Source organism: Sebastes umbrosus, chromosome 22 (assembly GCF_015220745.1).
Source record: "Sebastes umbrosus isolate fSebUmb1 chromosome 22, fSebUmb1.pri, whole genome shotgun sequence".
Lineage (NCBI taxonomy): Eukaryota > Metazoa > Chordata > Actinopteri > Perciformes > Sebastidae > Sebastes > Sebastes umbrosus.
The window spans coordinates 429,530-446,628 of NC_051290.1; the positions used below are offsets into that span (position 1 = coordinate 429,530).

Genomic DNA, 17,099 nt, shown 5'->3' on the forward strand with positions numbered 1-17,099 from the left:
TTAACTATCTATCTAAATAATATTTATAGATGTTTTACAAACAATTTCCTAAATGTTTACAATTAATTTTGTAATCATTAACAAATACTTTTATATATAGTAGATAAAATGTGCCACAATAAACTGTTAAAATAACAAATTATAGCATTACTAATAATTATTAAACAATATTAATAATCATTTCATTATCAGTAAAATAACTATTAACTCAGTTTAATTAATTATCAATTTTCCATTTATAAATGATGGTTATTATGAAGTGTTACCTTACATTCAAAATCATTATAAACAACAAACCTTTTACGTTCAGCAGGAGGACAGTGACGGTGAAACCATTCAACATTTACAGTTTTATACATTTTATTTTTCAAATATTTGACAAAGAAAAAGCAAAAAAAGAGAAGAAACAACATTTTTTAACATTTCAGGATTTCAGAAGTAAAAGATTGTAAAGTAAGACATGATCTTTTAATGGTACGGGTTAAAACGTGGGCGTGTTCAGACTACAGCTGTAACCATTAGTCGATTAATCAAACAAAAGAAAATGTGAGAAGTCACAACTTTTCTTTGTTTTAACGTTTCAATAAAAACATTTTTCTTTGAGATTTTGACGAGACATTTGATGATGTCACATTTAGCTCTATATCGTGATACTTCTCACCATTTTCATCTGTTTGACCAATCGATTAATTCAACAAAATAACTGACAGAATAAATCTATTAAGTAACTAATCAGCTCAAGTTCAGATCTTTATCACTCTTCGTTGAATCATTTAAATGTTTTAAAGTGTTTTTTGTTGGTATTGGTAAGGAAACTTTAAATCACACCCGACCTTCATTAAAGAAACTAAATTAAAACTACTACGATGAAAAAACAGCAGTCCGATACAAGGACTTCGTTAATGTACAGAATCAAAACGAGCAGGAAACCGAGTTAAATAAAAGAGAGTGAAAATAGAAACACATATGTTAACGTGTTGCTTCAGGGCGTGGTCAGGAGGTGGTAGGCGGCGGCGGCCAGCAGAGCTCCGCCCAGCGGGACGAGGACGAAGGCAGCGCACCTCCTCCACCACCTCGCCACCCTCCCCCCCTCGTCATCCACCTCCTCCCTCCTCCCTCGCTTCTTACTCCTCCGTCCTCCTCGCTGCTGGCGCTTCTCGAACGCCTCCAGCTCCTCCTGAACACACATTCAGACGCTGCTTAAAACCTCATTAACTAAGACCTGTTATTAAGTTTGAATTACTGTGATCGTAGATTAAAAGCTCTTCACGATTTAACGCCACATTATCAAAACACTCATTATTAACCCTTTCATGGTGGTTTCAAAGATGAAATACTTATTAAAGCTTAAAAACTGTGAAACTGAGACTCAATAGAAAGTTAGTATTAATGATGAATGAAGGTTTATTGACGCAGTTATTATTTAAAGGGCGGATCCATCTACGTTCTTTCCTGCAGTGTCCCGATAAAGCGCATATTCGTACATAATATTCATACACAATGTTACAATAAAACGCAGCATGTTACGATAAAACCCCATAAAAGGCTCAGTGTCTCAATAAAGCGCGCAGTGCCCTAATAAAGCGCACGGTGTCCTGATAAAGCGCACGGTGTCCCGATAAAGCGCATGGTGTCCCGATAAAGCGCACAGTGTCCCGATAAAGCGCATATTCGTAATACACAATGTTTTGATAAAACACAGCATGTGACGATAAAACCCGATAAAAGGCTCAGTGTCTCAAAGCACCAGTGTTTCAATAAAGCACGCAGTGTCCCAAAAAAAAGGCTCAGTGTCCCGATAAAGCACATATTGTTAATACACCATGTTAGGATAAAGCACAGCATTTTACGATAAAACTCGATAAAAGGCTCAGTGTCTCAATAAAGCGCACGGTGTCCCGATAAAGCGTATATTTGTAATACACCACACTGAAAGGGTTATTTTAGATTTTTTTCTGTACTTTCTTTTACTGTACTAATACACTGACTATCAGGATGTATATATATATATATATATATATATATATATATATATATAAACTGTACATGTAGCAGTGAATAACGTGATGATGAACGTGTCTCCAGACTCACTTGAAGTTTCTTCTGCTCCTCCTCCTGAGCTGCTTTCTGCTCCGCCTCCTTCACCTGAGCACAAACACACACAAACACAAGTATTGAGATTCAATATTACCATTAATCGTGATGGTTGTTAACTCTTTTTAACTCCAGATCATGAAATAAAGTAGAATCATCCCCTTCTAAGAGACTTAGAAACTGAGGTTGGTGTTTGTGTACCTGGCTGACTTTCCTCTGCTGGTCTCTGCAGGAGTCGTCACACTGAACCACACACTGATCGGACGGCGAGCACGGGAACTCCTGCACACACACACACAGTTATATAAACGCACAAAGCTCACACTGCTGTGAAGTGTTTCCGTGTATACTGTGTAATGTGTGCGTACCTTCTTGATCCTCCTGCAGGGACACCTGAGCTTCACCTTCTGCTGACATTTCTCTGCACACACACCTGGATGACACACCTGCTTACAGCGATGTCCGCAGCTCAGCTGGAACGAAGAGAGAAGAAACACACCGACAGCAGTCAGAGTCTCTGGTCCTCAGCAGAGGAAACATGAAACCGACCGTTTACATCAGTCTTTTTGTCTTTCAGCTCTAAATCTCTCTTCAAACTGAAGACTAGGACTCAGAACCAGCCGTCTGCATCCTGGAGCAGGAAGACAAACCTTCATACCCAGAAACAAAATGATAACAAATAATAAAAAAGCAGGAGTGTTTCATCGGTGGTGCCGCACAGCATCCCGATAAAGGATGCAATGTCGCAATAAAGTGCGCAGTGGGCCGATAAAGTGGACTTTGTCATGATGAAGCGCAGAGTCTACCGATTAAACGCACAATATGCCGATAAAGCTCACTGTCCCAATGAAGCGCACAGCGTGCCGATAGTGTGCCGACACAGCGCGCAGTGTCCCGATAAAACGCAGTGTCCCGATAAAGCGCACAGCGTCCCGATAGTGTGCCGACACAGCGTGCAGTGTCCCGATAAAGCGCACATCTCCTATCTTTACCATCTTTCATATCCAGACGTAGTAAATGATATAAAAGAAAAACACTAGGTTATTTATTTTCCAAACATGTTGATTGTTGAACTGAAGTGAAACAAAAAGTAAGTTTGATCAGCTGAGTCCGTCAGAATCAATCAAACCTTCCACTGGTTGTGTTTGTTATTCCAGCTCGGAGAGAGAGTCGAGGCTTTTAAGAGCTCTAGTTACTGCACACTGTGAAAACACACACTCTAACACACACTAACACACACTTCAAACAAACATCTGATTGTGTGTGTGTGTGTGTGTGTGTGTGTGTGTCAGTGCCAGTAAGTGACAGAGTGAAACAGCTAAATCATTCCCAGGTGAAAGTAAAACACACTCACAGATACACTTCGTGTGTGAGCGGGTGTCGTCTGGCGCCACAGAGCTGAATTGATTATTGTATCGTGTTACTGTTGCCATGACACCATGACACCGCCGATTATTGATTATTGATCGGGACGTAAAGGAACACAGAAGAATCAAAGGAGGGAAACAGTGAGAGTTCTTCCAGCATGTTGTCACACAGGAATGAGAGGCCACTTCCAAATACTGATAAACAAGTCCCATGATGCAATGGGGCCCAAGTAGAGGTCTCCGTAGATGGACGGTGTGTGTGTGTGTGTGTGTGTGTGTGTGTGTTTGTGTGTTTGTGTTCACCTCTTTAGGACACTGGTTGTTGCAGGAGCCCAACGCCACCTTCGTCTGTTCATCAGCTGATGTCAACTTCCTGCACAGACAAAAACAGTCTTCTCACATTCAGTGTACAGATTACACAACGCGATGAGAGCCGTGAGAGTCAACCAGAACAGTGAAGATAAACAATAAGCTGAAACTCACTATAAATCCACAGTAACATATGTGACTCTCGTTTTAACGTCTACATTAGCCGCGAACAGAACTTCACTCAGGCTGTTCTCGTACAAAGTTCGTAGCTAAACCTACGAAAAGTAATGCACTGTTTATATCTGTATATGTTCGTATATATCCCACGAAAATCAACTCTTAAGTAACGCCACTTCCGTAGTTATTTTAACTCAAACGTTGACTTATTTGTCACGTAACTTCTGTACTTAAACAACGCCACTTCCGTAGTTTGTTACGTAACGTCCATACTTATGTAACGCCACTTCTTTAGTTTGTTACGTAACTTCCGTACTTAAGTAACGCCGCTTCCGTAGTTTGTTACGTAACGTCCGTACTTATGTAACGCCACTGCCGTAGTTTGTTACGTAACTTCCTTACTTAAGTAACGCTGCTTCCATAGTCTGTTATGTAACTTTTGTACTTAACACCACTTTCGTAGTTTTCTACGTAACTTCCGTACTTAAGTAACGTCACTTCTGTAGTTTGTTACGTAACTTCTGTACTTATGTAACATCACTTCCGTAGTTTGTTACGTAACTTCAGTACTTAAGTAACGCCACTTCCGTAGTTTGTTACGTAACTTCAGTACATATGTAACATCATTACCGTAGTTTGTTACGTAACTTCCTTACTTAAGTAACGCTGCTTCCATAGTCTGTTATGTAACTTTTGTACTTAACACCACTTTCGTAGTTTTCTACGTAACTTCCGTACTTAAGTAACGTCACTTCTGTAGTTTGTTACGTAACTTCTGTACTTATGTAACATCACTTCCGTAGTTTGTTACGTAACTTCAGTACTTAAGTAACGTCACTTCCGTAGTTTGTTACGTAACTTCAGTACATATGTAACATCATTACCGTAGTTTGTTACGTAACTTCCGTATTTAAGTAACACCACTTCCGTAGTTTGTTACGTAACTTTCGTACTTATGTAACGGCACTTCCGTAGTTTGTTATGCAACTTTTGTACTTAACGCCACTTCCGTAGTTTGTTACGTAACTTCCGTACTTAAGTAGCATCACTTTTGCAGTTATTTTAACCTGAAACACAATCTTTTCCTAAACCTAACCAAGTTATTAACTGTGAATTAATCAGTGGACTAATAATGTTAAACAACGAGGAGACAACGTCATGTGACGTGGATGAAAGCGTTGCGTGTACTGACGTGCACTCCACGTAGAGCATGCTGATCTTGCAGTGGCAGCGTTGGCGGATCATCTGGCTGCAGGTGGGACAGTTGCCGGGGTGACAGGGACGGGAGCAGGGGTGAGGACAGCCGGGGGGGCGGGGCTTAGAGCAGCTCTCATCACACACCTCGCACTGCAGAGACGGAGAGAGAGAGACAGAGGGACAGAGGGACAGAGAGAGAGACAGACAGACAGACAGAGACAGACAGACAGACAGACAGACAGACAGACAGACAGACAGACAGACAGACAGACAGACAGACAGACAGACAGAGACACAGAGACAGACAGACAGACAGACAGACAGACAGAGAGAGAGAGACAGAGACACAGAGACAGACAGAGAGAGACAGACAGACAGACAGACAGACAGACAGACAGACAGACAGACAGACAGACAGACAGACAGACAGACAGACAGAGAGAGACAGAGACACAGAGACAGACAGACAGACAGACAGACAGAGAGAGTACGTTATCACGTTATCTTTTACAGCCCTAACATGTACGTTCTGTGATGTCATAATGACTTTTGGCATCAATAAACATCCTAAGGAGGTCATCACCTTGTTGCCGTGGGTAACCAGGTGACACTCCCTGCTGCAGGTGTGATTTCCGCAGGTCAAAGGTCGTCCGCAAGGTCGTTTACAGGAGAATCGACCCTGGCGATGACACGGCACCGGGCTGACCTGACGGACACAGACAGACAGAGAGACAGAGAGACGTCTTTATTAAGACTCGTCTCAAGGTGGACGAGTGTGTGATGAATACTGAACAGCTAAATGGGATGAAGAGCAGGAGAGGGACAGAGGAGACGAACAGAGAGAGAGAGAGAGAGGAGACAGAGAAGGACACAGGAGACGAACAGAGAGAGAGAGAGAGAGGAGACAGAGAAGGACACAGGAGACGAACAGAGAGAGAGAGAGAGAGAGAGGAGACAGAGAAAGACAGAGGAGACGAACAGAGAGAGAGAGAGGAGACAGAGAAGGACACAGGAGACGAACAGAGAGAGAGAGAGAGGAGACAGAGAAGGACAGAGGAGACGAACAGACAGAGAGAGGAGACAGAGAAGGACAGAGGAGACGAACAGACAGAGAGAGGAGACAGAGAAGGACAGAGGAGACGAACAGAGAGAGAGAGGAGACAGAGAAGGACAGAGGAGACGAGTGAGGAGTGAACGAGGAGGAGGTCAGAGCGATTAACTAATAATAGACAACGAGACGGAGAAGACGGATAAGGGAGGAGAGGAGGAAGTGATCAATCTTGAGACGAAGGCTGTGGTTTGTGTGTTAGAGATGAACTGGTGATAAACTGGTTAAACTGGGAGACAACATGAAGGTTCTTACCTCATGTTCTCCAAAACACGTCCTGAAAGACACAGAGAGACAAACTGAACAGTTAATACTCTATCTTTATATACAGTCTCTGAAACAAACGTCTCTTTGTCTGAAACAAAGAGACGTTTGTTTGTTTCAGCAGCCAGAAACAAACGAACGTGAAACTTCACCGACTAGATTCTGTTATATATCCCATCTCTGGTCGTCTTGAAAAGTCGTCTGTTAACACTTTAAGATGCATTTATTTACACATTAATACCACACACACGCACGCACACACACACACAGACACACACACACACACAGAGATTCAGAGTCTGTCCTGTTTGTGTCTGTTGGCCTGAGTTTCCTCAACATCAACACACACAGATGGTTGGTGTTGGTCGCCCACTGCGTCACTGAGCTGCAGGCAGCTGGCACACACAACTGTTCTCCACACACTCACAACACACCCACAACACACAACACACAACACACTCACAACACACTCACAACACACAACAGACAACACCCAGCATGCAGTGTGTTTCTTAATCTCAGGTCTAATGATCCGTGACGGGACCGAAGCAGCCGACACACTGAGACTCAACCTGCTGTTTAGTTTCATTTTACTCTGTTCTCCAGCAGTACCGCCGCTCGTAGCGCCGCTCGTAGCGCCGCTCGTAGCGCCGCTCGTAGCGCCGCTCGTAGCGCCGCTCGTAGCGCCGCTCGTAGCGCCATACATCATGTTTTCATATTAACATACTGCAAGTTTAACCTCCACAGAAATATCACAGCTTCTACTCTCTGTGTGTGAACAGATGAAGAGGCTGATGACACTAGAACTGTTCTACTGAATGCATCGTGTGTGTTGGACCTACGTCGGTATGGGTACTGTGTGTGTATGTGTGTGTGTGTGTGTTGGACCTACGTTGCTATGGGTACTTGACACGGCGGACACGGCAGAGCTTTCTGAACGAACGCCGGTTCGGACGGCTGCTCCCACGGACCGGCTAGCTGCACCTAAAAATACACAACGAGTTTATCAGGAAGACATCCAGATGTTCAACTAACATCATTCACTCTGTCTGACAGGAAACAGGAAACACCACCGGTAATAAAGACTGATATACACACTCTTTATCATCCAGTCTGACATCCACTGATAAAGAAACACTTCATCAGTCGCCTGCTGAAATACATAATCTATATTATATTAATGTTAGTACTTTCTATATTGATTTCATGTTGTTATTTACTGATGGGTAGTTTGTGAGTTTACCAGAGGATCATTGAAATCTTAAATTAATAAATTAAGTTGTATTATTATTATTATTAATATGAATGAAGTAAGTAAAGTATATAAATGTTAATCAGCTTTAGAAGAGCTAGAAGGCTAGCTGTTTCCAGTCTTTATGCTAAGCTAGGCTAGCCCAGCTTGATATTTCCCGTCCTACTGGTGGACCTGTCGGTGGACCTGTTGGTGCACGTGTTGGTGGACCTGTCGATGGACCTGTCGGTGGACCTGTCGGTGCACGTGTTGGTGGACCTGTCGGTGGACCTGTCGGTGGACCTGTCGGTGGACCTGTCGGTGCACGTGTTGGTGCACGGCGGCAGCAGCGTACCTGTTGGGACTTGACCAGCACGCGGTCGTGGCAGGGCTGAGGACAGGTGTGGCTGCAGCGCGGCAGCGGCAGCAGGCAGGGCTGTCTGCAGGGGGGGCAGGGCGCCGGGTGGCAACGGTGCGTCTCTCTGGTCGGGTGGTGGCAGGACGGAGGACACCTGGAGGACACGGAGGAGTTATATGAGAGGTTCAGGTGAGAGGGAACAGGTGTGGGGGGGGGGGGTCGTCTGGTGGATGTTCACCTGCAGGTCTCTTTGCAGCGCGGCGGTTTGGTGCTCCGTTCTCGCCCACAGGGGACGGCCAAGACGGACGAACCGCAGGTACACCTGACCTCCACCGTCTCCGGACACGGATAACAGCTACCTGAAGGACACGAGAGACAGGAGAGACACCTCCAGCATAAAAACACTTTAATGGAGACTCGGCTGAGGTTGTGTATTTCCTGTAAGTGAGTTTATCGGAATGTGGTCACGCCAATAAAGTCTGTACTTCATCAGTCGACACTCTCTCTGCCTGGCTTCTAGGAAGAGTGTTTACCAGCAGATAGCACCGAGAGAGTCCCAGCTGATACAGATAAAACCTTCACGGTGTGATATAACCGGAGTCACGCCTCCACGACGGTTCTCACATTATTAAATAACTCTATTAAAGGTCTAAATCAATCTGGTTCATTAGTAAAGCCTGCAGCCGAAACGCTGCAGGAAAACAACTTAATGCTTATTAATATGACGAGTCTGGTTCAGAACACACCGGACGTCACGTCACATCATCGTCTGTCAGATACGTTGTGATCTGTTGAGGGAGGCACAGCTGGTCGGAGGTCAAAGGTCAGATTCAGGAACCCATAACACCTCCTGAAGTGTGTGTGTGTGTGTGTGTGTGTGTTGACATTTGTTCCAGCTGATAGCGCTGAACAACACACACAGTTGAATGAGGGAAAACGTTGACCTCTGCTTCCTGCCAACACTAATCCCTTTTATTAAAGCGTGTTTGTTTGCATAATAACACGCCGCTTCCTGCGTCTATTGTTTCCTGACTGGACGATAAAAAAAAGATTAATTTATGCGTCCGCCTGCCTGGTGATTTGCTGAATAGATTAAAGATAGTTTGTTTGTGCGTCTGCGTGCTGATTGGCTGTTCTGACCTTTCAGGGGGAAACGGATAGAAGGTCGCACCGCCGCCGACGCATCGCCACGCAGATAACAGCTGACACCGAGGCCTCTGTGATTATTAACGAAGACTTTTAATGATCCAAATACTACGATACCCATGAGTCTCAGCTGCTGTTGCTATGCGTTGGAGTCTGGATGGATCAGTAACAGGATACACAGCGGCTCCATCAACACTCAACATGACGTCATCGAGGCTCAGATACGGCAGCGGCGTTGTTGTGTGAATGCAGGACTTCTGATTGAAACCGAGTGTTTCTACTCTGAGGTTTGGTTGTTTGGTGTTTGGTGTTTGGTGTTTGGTGTGTGTGTGCGTGTGCGTGTGCGTGTGCGTGTGCGTGTGCGTGTGCGTGTGTTACCTTGGTGACAGCCAGAGGGACACTTGTGGTTGCGACAGCCCAGAGTCCGACCACAGCTCTGGTCACACGCAGGGCAGTTACCAGGGCAGCACTGAAACACAAGGCATCATGGGAGTCTGTGTTTAATTAAACTGATTCCAGCGTTGACTTCTCTTTATTTCATTTTCATCAGTTTCTCTCCACGGTGGAGGAGGTCCTCTCTTCAAACGGAGCTAAAAGCACCTCCAGGTAAAAACCTCCCAGGTGACATTAAGACGACATTAAAGTGATCCACGTCCTTTTGAATCCACACAGATGGAAATCAGATGTTATGAGCCCGTCCTGTCACATCACACACAGATCTGACAGTCAACCTTTAACAATCAGATTAGACGCAGATTAGATAACATCGCTGTGACATTTACACCACAGGAAGACACACAGACAGACAGAACCACGGAGCTGGAGGACAACGGTCACACTAAACCATCTGCTCCCGTTGGGTAGTGGTAACTTTCTCAACTAACTCTGATGATCCTGGAGACTGAGGGACGAAACCAAGATAGAGACAAAGACCAAGATGGAGACGGACAAAATGGCGAACTCGAGGCTTCAAAACGGTCGTCCACAAACCAGTGGGCGACGTCATGGTGCACTCTGAATAGCTCGTCATGGTCACTAACAGAGAAGAGGTCTATATATAAACTAACGGACAGATGAAGTGATGATGATGATGATGATGATGATGATGATGAAGTGATGATGATGATGATGATGATGATGATGATGATGAAGTGATGATGATGATGATGATGATGATGATGATGAAGTGATGATGATGATGATGATGATGATGATGATGATGAAGTGATGATGATGATGATGATGTACTGACCTTCCTCCTGCACTGGTGTCTCTGGCAGCTTCTGGTTTTTGGACATTTGGAGTCACACAGGTATTCCTTATGACACGACATCAACCTCCTGTATTTCCCACACCTGCACTCCTTCTCCACCTCCTGTTGGACGGAGATACAGGTTCAGAGTGTTTATATAGTTTTACTGGCGTCGCTTTCAGTCCAAAATGGCAGAAGCTTATCTCTGCTGCTGGGTTCCTGATGTCACGGCGTTCTCTGTCCTACCTGTCTGCAGGTCTCGCAGCTCCCTCGGTGACACCTCATGGAACAGGTGTGTTTCCCACACGACAGACGGCGGTCGCACGTGTCGCCGCACGGCATCACTTCCTCCGTGCACGGCAGAGACGACTCTTAAAGAAAACAGATTCGTTAGTTTCTCATGATTGAACCGGTTCCATTTAGAGTCTAAACTCTGCGTGACGTCACATTCTCAACGCAGAAGAAGTTTGATTTGAAAATACGTTTATCAGATTCTGTAGTGAAATAGTTAAAGAATATTAAACGTATTGATGTGTTTGCTTTTATCCACAGAAACACAGAAACACAGAAACACAGAAACACAGAACACTAACGGTCAGGTTTATAACTCAGGAACACAAGTTTCATATAAATAAAGATCAGTGGAATATTTATAGTATTTATACATAACAATAAACATTTATGAGCACAAAAAAAACTATACAAAATATATTTGGTTAAAAATATTTACATTTCAATTCTGAATAATTACTTAAGAGGAATTATTAATTATTTTCTTTAAGTAAAAAATAAAAAAATGTAGATTTTCACGTTTTACTCTTAAATATACTCTTAAATATACTACTACTAATACTCTCTCTGTTTGTGTGATGTGGTGTCTCACTGGTCTTGCTGCAGGGACAGGATCTGCTGACGGAGCGAGGACACGGAGGACAAACGCCATCGTGACACAAAACCTCACAGGTGTGATTCCCACAGGAGAGAGGAGAGCCACACACCTGGGAGAGGAGGAAGAGGGAGGAGGAGGAGGAGGATGAAGAGAGAGGAGGAGGAGAGGAAGAGGAGGATGAAGAGGGAGGAGGATGAAGAGAGAGGAGGAGGAGAGGAAGAGGAGGATGAAGAGGGAGGAGGATGAAGAGAGAGGAGGAGGAGAGGAAGAGGAGGATGAAGAGGGAGGAGGATGAAGAGAGAGGAGGAGGAGAGGAAGAGGAGGATGAAGAGGGAGGAGGATGAAGAGAGAGGAGGAGGAGAGGAAGAGGAGGATGAAGAGGGAGGAGGATGAAGAGAGAGGAGGAGGAGAGGAAGAGGAGGATGAAGAGAGAGAATGATGGTGTAACATGGCTTCATATGCAGTAATAAATGTGGCGTTAGCTCCATCTAGTGGAGAAACACTGAACATCAGAAAGTCTCAAAAGACATGACAATGAATTTGTGTTTATTAGACAGTAACAGAGTAGAGTACACAGTGGTGGAGTGTAGTACTGCGGTATTATGAGTGGAGTAGTACTAGTAGTAGTAGCAGTAGTAGTAGTAGTAGTAGTACCTGTTGACAGTTCCACTGAGGGCTGGCGCAGGGTCTCTCTGCCTCCTCTCTGCCACACACACACCTCTGAACACTGACTCTGGGACACGGAGAGCACTCTGATAGAAACACACAGACAGACAGTTACTGTCGGCCATGTTGGACTGTAGTTTAGATGTGTGTGTGAGTGTGTACCTGTGAGTGTGTACCTGTGTGTGTGTGTGTGTGTGTGTGTGTGTGAGTGTGTACCTGTGTGGCAGGGCTGTGTACAGGTGTGCTGTCTGCAGGGTAACAGCTTGCAGCAGGTCTGCTGACAGGACCAGGCCTGCAGAGAAGAGCAGCAGCTGTGAACTCAGTCCAGAGAAACACGTCAACAACAACATCACAGGTGTTTACGGTGTCAGGTGTACCTTGTTGCTACAGCGACGGGGGAGGGGCTTAGCTTTGCCACACAGACAGGAAACAGATACCATCTTTGGACACGGAGGGCAGGGACCTGAAGACACATTTAAACATTAGAGACATAATTAACTCTGATATTCTGATAGGACATGAACCAGAGTGTGTGTGTGTGTGTGTGTGTGTGTGTGTGTGTGTGTGTGTGTGTATATGTGTGTGTGTGTGTGTGTGTGGTTACCGGGGTGACAGAGCAGCAGACAGGTGTGTCCACAGGTGGGTTTGAGCTCTTTTTGACAGACGGAGCCGCAGGAGTGAGGAGCCAACCAGGGATCAGCTGGAGGATCCTGCAGCTTCCCACAGTAACACATGTACCTGAACACAACACGGAACAACCAGGTGAGCTGGTGACCAACACTAAATCACCTGAAATACATTTTCGCTCTCCATGACATGAGGTGTTTTAGTGGCTGCACAGTGTGAATGCAGTAACTATAATAATTATTATAATAATAATAATAATAATAATAATAATAATAATAATAATAATAGTAATAATAATAATAAATACCTGTTGGGCGTGGCAGTGGGTGGATACTCTGCTCGACACTTTGGACTGCGGAGAGAAATTAGAGATCAAAGACCGTATCACAGAAATATCCTGTCTCAATTGTTAGTAACCATGGTAACTAGGGGTTAGGACCTGATGTACAGATGAAGTCGCTGTTCCTATCCTAAATTCAGATATGAAAATATGGACAACAGAACCTCTCAAAATCAAAAATAAATAAATAAATAAATGTAGCCAAAATAATATAAAAATAAATATAGTCATAAAATGTGACAGAATTGAAAAAAAAAATGTATAAAGAAAAAGAAACAGAAATAAATATGTTTGGGGAAATAAAAGGGTGAAATGCAAAGGGAAAATCATGCAGAAAAAAATAAACAAATGCAGAAATACACACATTTCAAAATAAATATAAAATAAATGCAAATATGGCTGAATACAATAAACAGAAATGTAACAATAAATATATAAATAAATAAATATTTAAAAGTAAATATAAAATAAATGAAAAAGTAAAGAATGAATAAAAATGAATGCAAAAATAAATGAAATACAATTGCAAAAATAAAAAAATAAATACAGGAATAAATACATTTAATGCAAATAAATACATAAAAGGAAAAACTAAACAGAAGAATAAACAATTAGGGAATTAATACAAAAATAAATAAAGAAGAAAATTAAAACAGAAATATCAATTTATGTCTACGGCTACATTTATTTTAATATTATTTTTGCTACATTTAATGACATATTTATTCATTTATTTTTTATATTGGCAGGTTCCGTCCTCCATAGAAAACGTGTTGTCTGTGTCTGCTATCTTAGAGGTAGCCTCTATGATTATCTCCAGATGCTACCAACTCATCATCTCTTCTTATCTTAACTTAAGACTTAAGATAAGGAGTTTGTGTGATGAAACTAAATCTAAAGAGAGAGAGTCCGCTGTGTTTTCCTCACCACGGCCAGGGATGCTGCTTCTGACCGAAGTCTTCATCGGTGACGGAGGAGACGAGGAAGGCCGAGTCTTTGGCCCACTTCTGAATACAGGGGAGGTGGAAGAGGGAGAAACAGCTGGAGCAGCTCCACACCTGGAGACACAGACAGATGTTAGGGTCCTGTCTGAAGGACGGGGGGGACAGGAATAAACAATAATAACAACAATAAATGCAAAAATAAATAAATAAATGTGAAAATTCATAAAAATAATATATAAATAAATAAAAGGGAAAATTTAACAGAAGAGTAAATAAACAAGGGAATTAATACAAAGATAAATAAATAAATAAAGCTAATTAAAACAGAAATATCAATTTATGTCACATTGTATCAATTAATATATATTATTTTTTATACTTTTAATGACATATTTATTTATCATGTCATTTATTTATTCATTTATTTATTTTTGATTTTTTCATGTTCTGCATTTATTTTTTAGCAGAAGAATAAATAAATAATGGAATTAATTCAAAGATAAATAAATAAATAAAGCTAATTAAAACAGAAATATCAATTTATGTCACATTTTATCAATTAATGGCTACATTTATTTTTAAAAATATTTTTTCTGCAATTAATGACATTTATTTATTTATCAAGTCATTTATTTATTTATTTATTGAGGTGTGTTTCTATCGGCTGAATGTTATCAATAGCACCTTTAAAGCTACAAGAAGCCTGTGAACAACTACAACTCCCAGGATGCATTTCACTAAAAGACATCCAATCACAGAGCTCCAGGTTCTGTAGCTGAAACCTGATTAAATATCCAGCTGTTCTGATTGTGGATCAGTAACAGATTCAACAGCAGCTGAGGCTCATGGGTAGTGTAGTCTCTGTGTGTGTGTCTCACCGCCTGCGTCCTCTTGACGGAGGCGATGCAGATGAGACAGGTGAGAGCTCCAGACTGAAACAGGTCGCTGACGTACTGACCGGTCCTGAGCAGACCGGTAGCATCACCACCTGGAGACGGACAGACGGACGTCAATCACACTAGAACACCTGACCTGCTGCTGTTGCTATGGCAACACCTGGCTCACCTGTCTGGTTGGTGTAAGTGGTGAAGGTCGACGCCAGGATCTTCCCCCTCTTTCCATCCTTGTGGTCAACCTCTACATCAGCATCTTCATCATCATCATCATCATCATCAGAGGAGGAGGAGCTGATACGGCTCTCCACCAATCGCTGAGCAGCAGCCTGGTTGGACTTCCTGATCTCCTCGAACTTGGATTGGACCGACGCACCTGTCCGTCACAAAGAGAGAGAGAGAGGAGAGTAGAAGCCAGTAGAATCAGCTGTTCACACATGTCTATTAATAAGAGCGCGTCCTCCTCACCATGCTGAGGTTCAGGTGTCGTGGCTGACTTCGTCTTCCCTCCTCGTCCCGCCCCCCACCCGCCTGGGACGGCGGCGACCCCCGGCCTCTCTCTCTCCTTCTGCGGCTGGGGTCGTGACCTTTCACCCTGAACCTCCTGACTCCGGCCACGCCCCCTGCCCTGCTGTCGCCAGGCCGGCTCCATGGCAACCGCCTCCGATGCTCTACAGGTGGGGAAAGAGACAGAAGCACAGTGGCCATGAATTAGCAGATTTTTGACAGGAGTGTGGTGTGCATACAGGAGACTAGGGCATGTTTCAACCCAGGAAGAGATCTGTTAATACTGCAGCACAGTAGTCTTAAATTAGCAGATTTTTGACTGGTAATTTTTTTGAGTATTTTAATTTAAAATGTCTACTTTATTACCTTTAATTAATTAAATACGTGATGTTTTTTTCATTCAAATAAATATCAGATTTCTACAGGTAAATATTAATTTTAAATAATTAAAATCAGAAGTATAAATAAATACTATTTATTTTTTATTTTTTTTACATTTCTTTATTTTAATACCATTTATTTTAATTCAATATCAATATAAATGTTGAATATAAATTTAAGAGGAATTAAAAATTATTAAAAAGTATGAATTAATTAAAATCAAAAGTATGAATTAATAGTTAATCTGCTAGTTTAAGATTACTGGTGTGCAGAGAGGATATTATGTCATCAGCCTGCAGACTGCTGTATGGTGTGTGTGTGTGTGTGTGTGTATATATATATATATATACATATATATATATATATATATGGACCTGGTAGCTGCAGCTAGCTGCTAGGAGCTAACAGCAGTAATATCAGCAGTAAACAGGTAGAAAACGTCACATCCGTCATCAAACAACAGTTGTTAAACTATAAACATGAACCTGAGCTGCTGTTATGGAACATTTTATATTAAAAAATCAAACAAAAGATGAATTAAAGAAGCTTTTGTGTGAAACTAACCTGCAGCAGTCTGAAGCAGCAGCAGCAGAGTGGAGTCTGAAGCAGCGTCGCGCGGTGCATGCTGGTACGTGTAGTCCTGGAGGGGCCGGATAGTGGGGTTTCAGCAAGTAAAGAACTACAAATCCCATCACGCACCCGGGACACGCAGGAAGTACGACGTGTCAACGCCAACCGGCTGGACGTTTCATTCATAATCTACAGCAACTATAAATAAAATACTATTAATTCATACTTTTAATTTTAATTCTTTTAAATTGATATTTAACATTTATATTGATATTGAATTAAAATAAATGGTATTAAAATAAATGAATGTAAAAAAAAAGAAAATAGTATTTATTTATACTTCTGATTTTAATTATTTAAATTTAATATTTACCTGTAGAAAACTGACATTTATTTGAATGAAAAAAACATCACGTATTTAATTAATTAAAGGTTATAAAGTAGACATTTTAAATTAAAATACTAATGGTATTAAAATTAATAAAAGTTATATATATATACATATATATATATATATGTATATATATATGTATATATATATTATAATTCTGATTTAATCTTTTTAAATTGATATTTACCTGTAGAAAACTGACATTTATTTGAATGAAAAAAACATCACGTATTTAATTAATTAAAGGTTATAAAGTAGACATTTTAAATTAAAATACTAATGGTATTAAAATTAATAAAAGTTATATATATATACATATATATATATATATGTATATATATATGTATATATATATTATAATTCTGATTTAATCTTTTTAAATTGATAT

General features: G+C 41.8%; 1 protein-coding gene across 1 annotated transcript; it reads right to left on the reverse strand.

Moving 5' to 3' along the window:
• Positions 1-212: 212 nt before the first annotated feature.
• On the reverse strand, positions 213-16,426 carry nfxl1 (nuclear transcription factor, X-box binding-like 1). Its single transcript, XM_037758926.1, has 25 exons — positions 16,315-16,426; positions 15,331-15,533; positions 15,035-15,238; positions 14,848-14,957; positions 13,953-14,083; positions 12,993-13,037; positions 12,663-12,796; positions 12,436-12,521; positions 12,275-12,350; positions 12,047-12,144; positions 11,387-11,501; positions 10,750-10,874; positions 10,504-10,626; positions 9,630-9,720; positions 8,344-8,464; positions 8,103-8,259; positions 7,409-7,500; positions 6,508-6,529; positions 5,728-5,850; positions 5,140-5,294; positions 3,765-3,834; positions 2,463-2,567; positions 2,296-2,376; positions 2,092-2,145; positions 213-1,177 (listed from the first exon to the last, which is right to left on the reverse strand). Exons 2-25 carry the CDS (start codon positions 15,512-15,514, stop codon positions 983-985), a joined length of 2,697 nt encoding a protein of 898 aa, XP_037614854.1. The 5' UTR covers positions 15,515-15,533; positions 16,315-16,426; the 3' UTR covers positions 213-982.
• Positions 16,427-17,099: the final 673 nt, after the last annotated feature.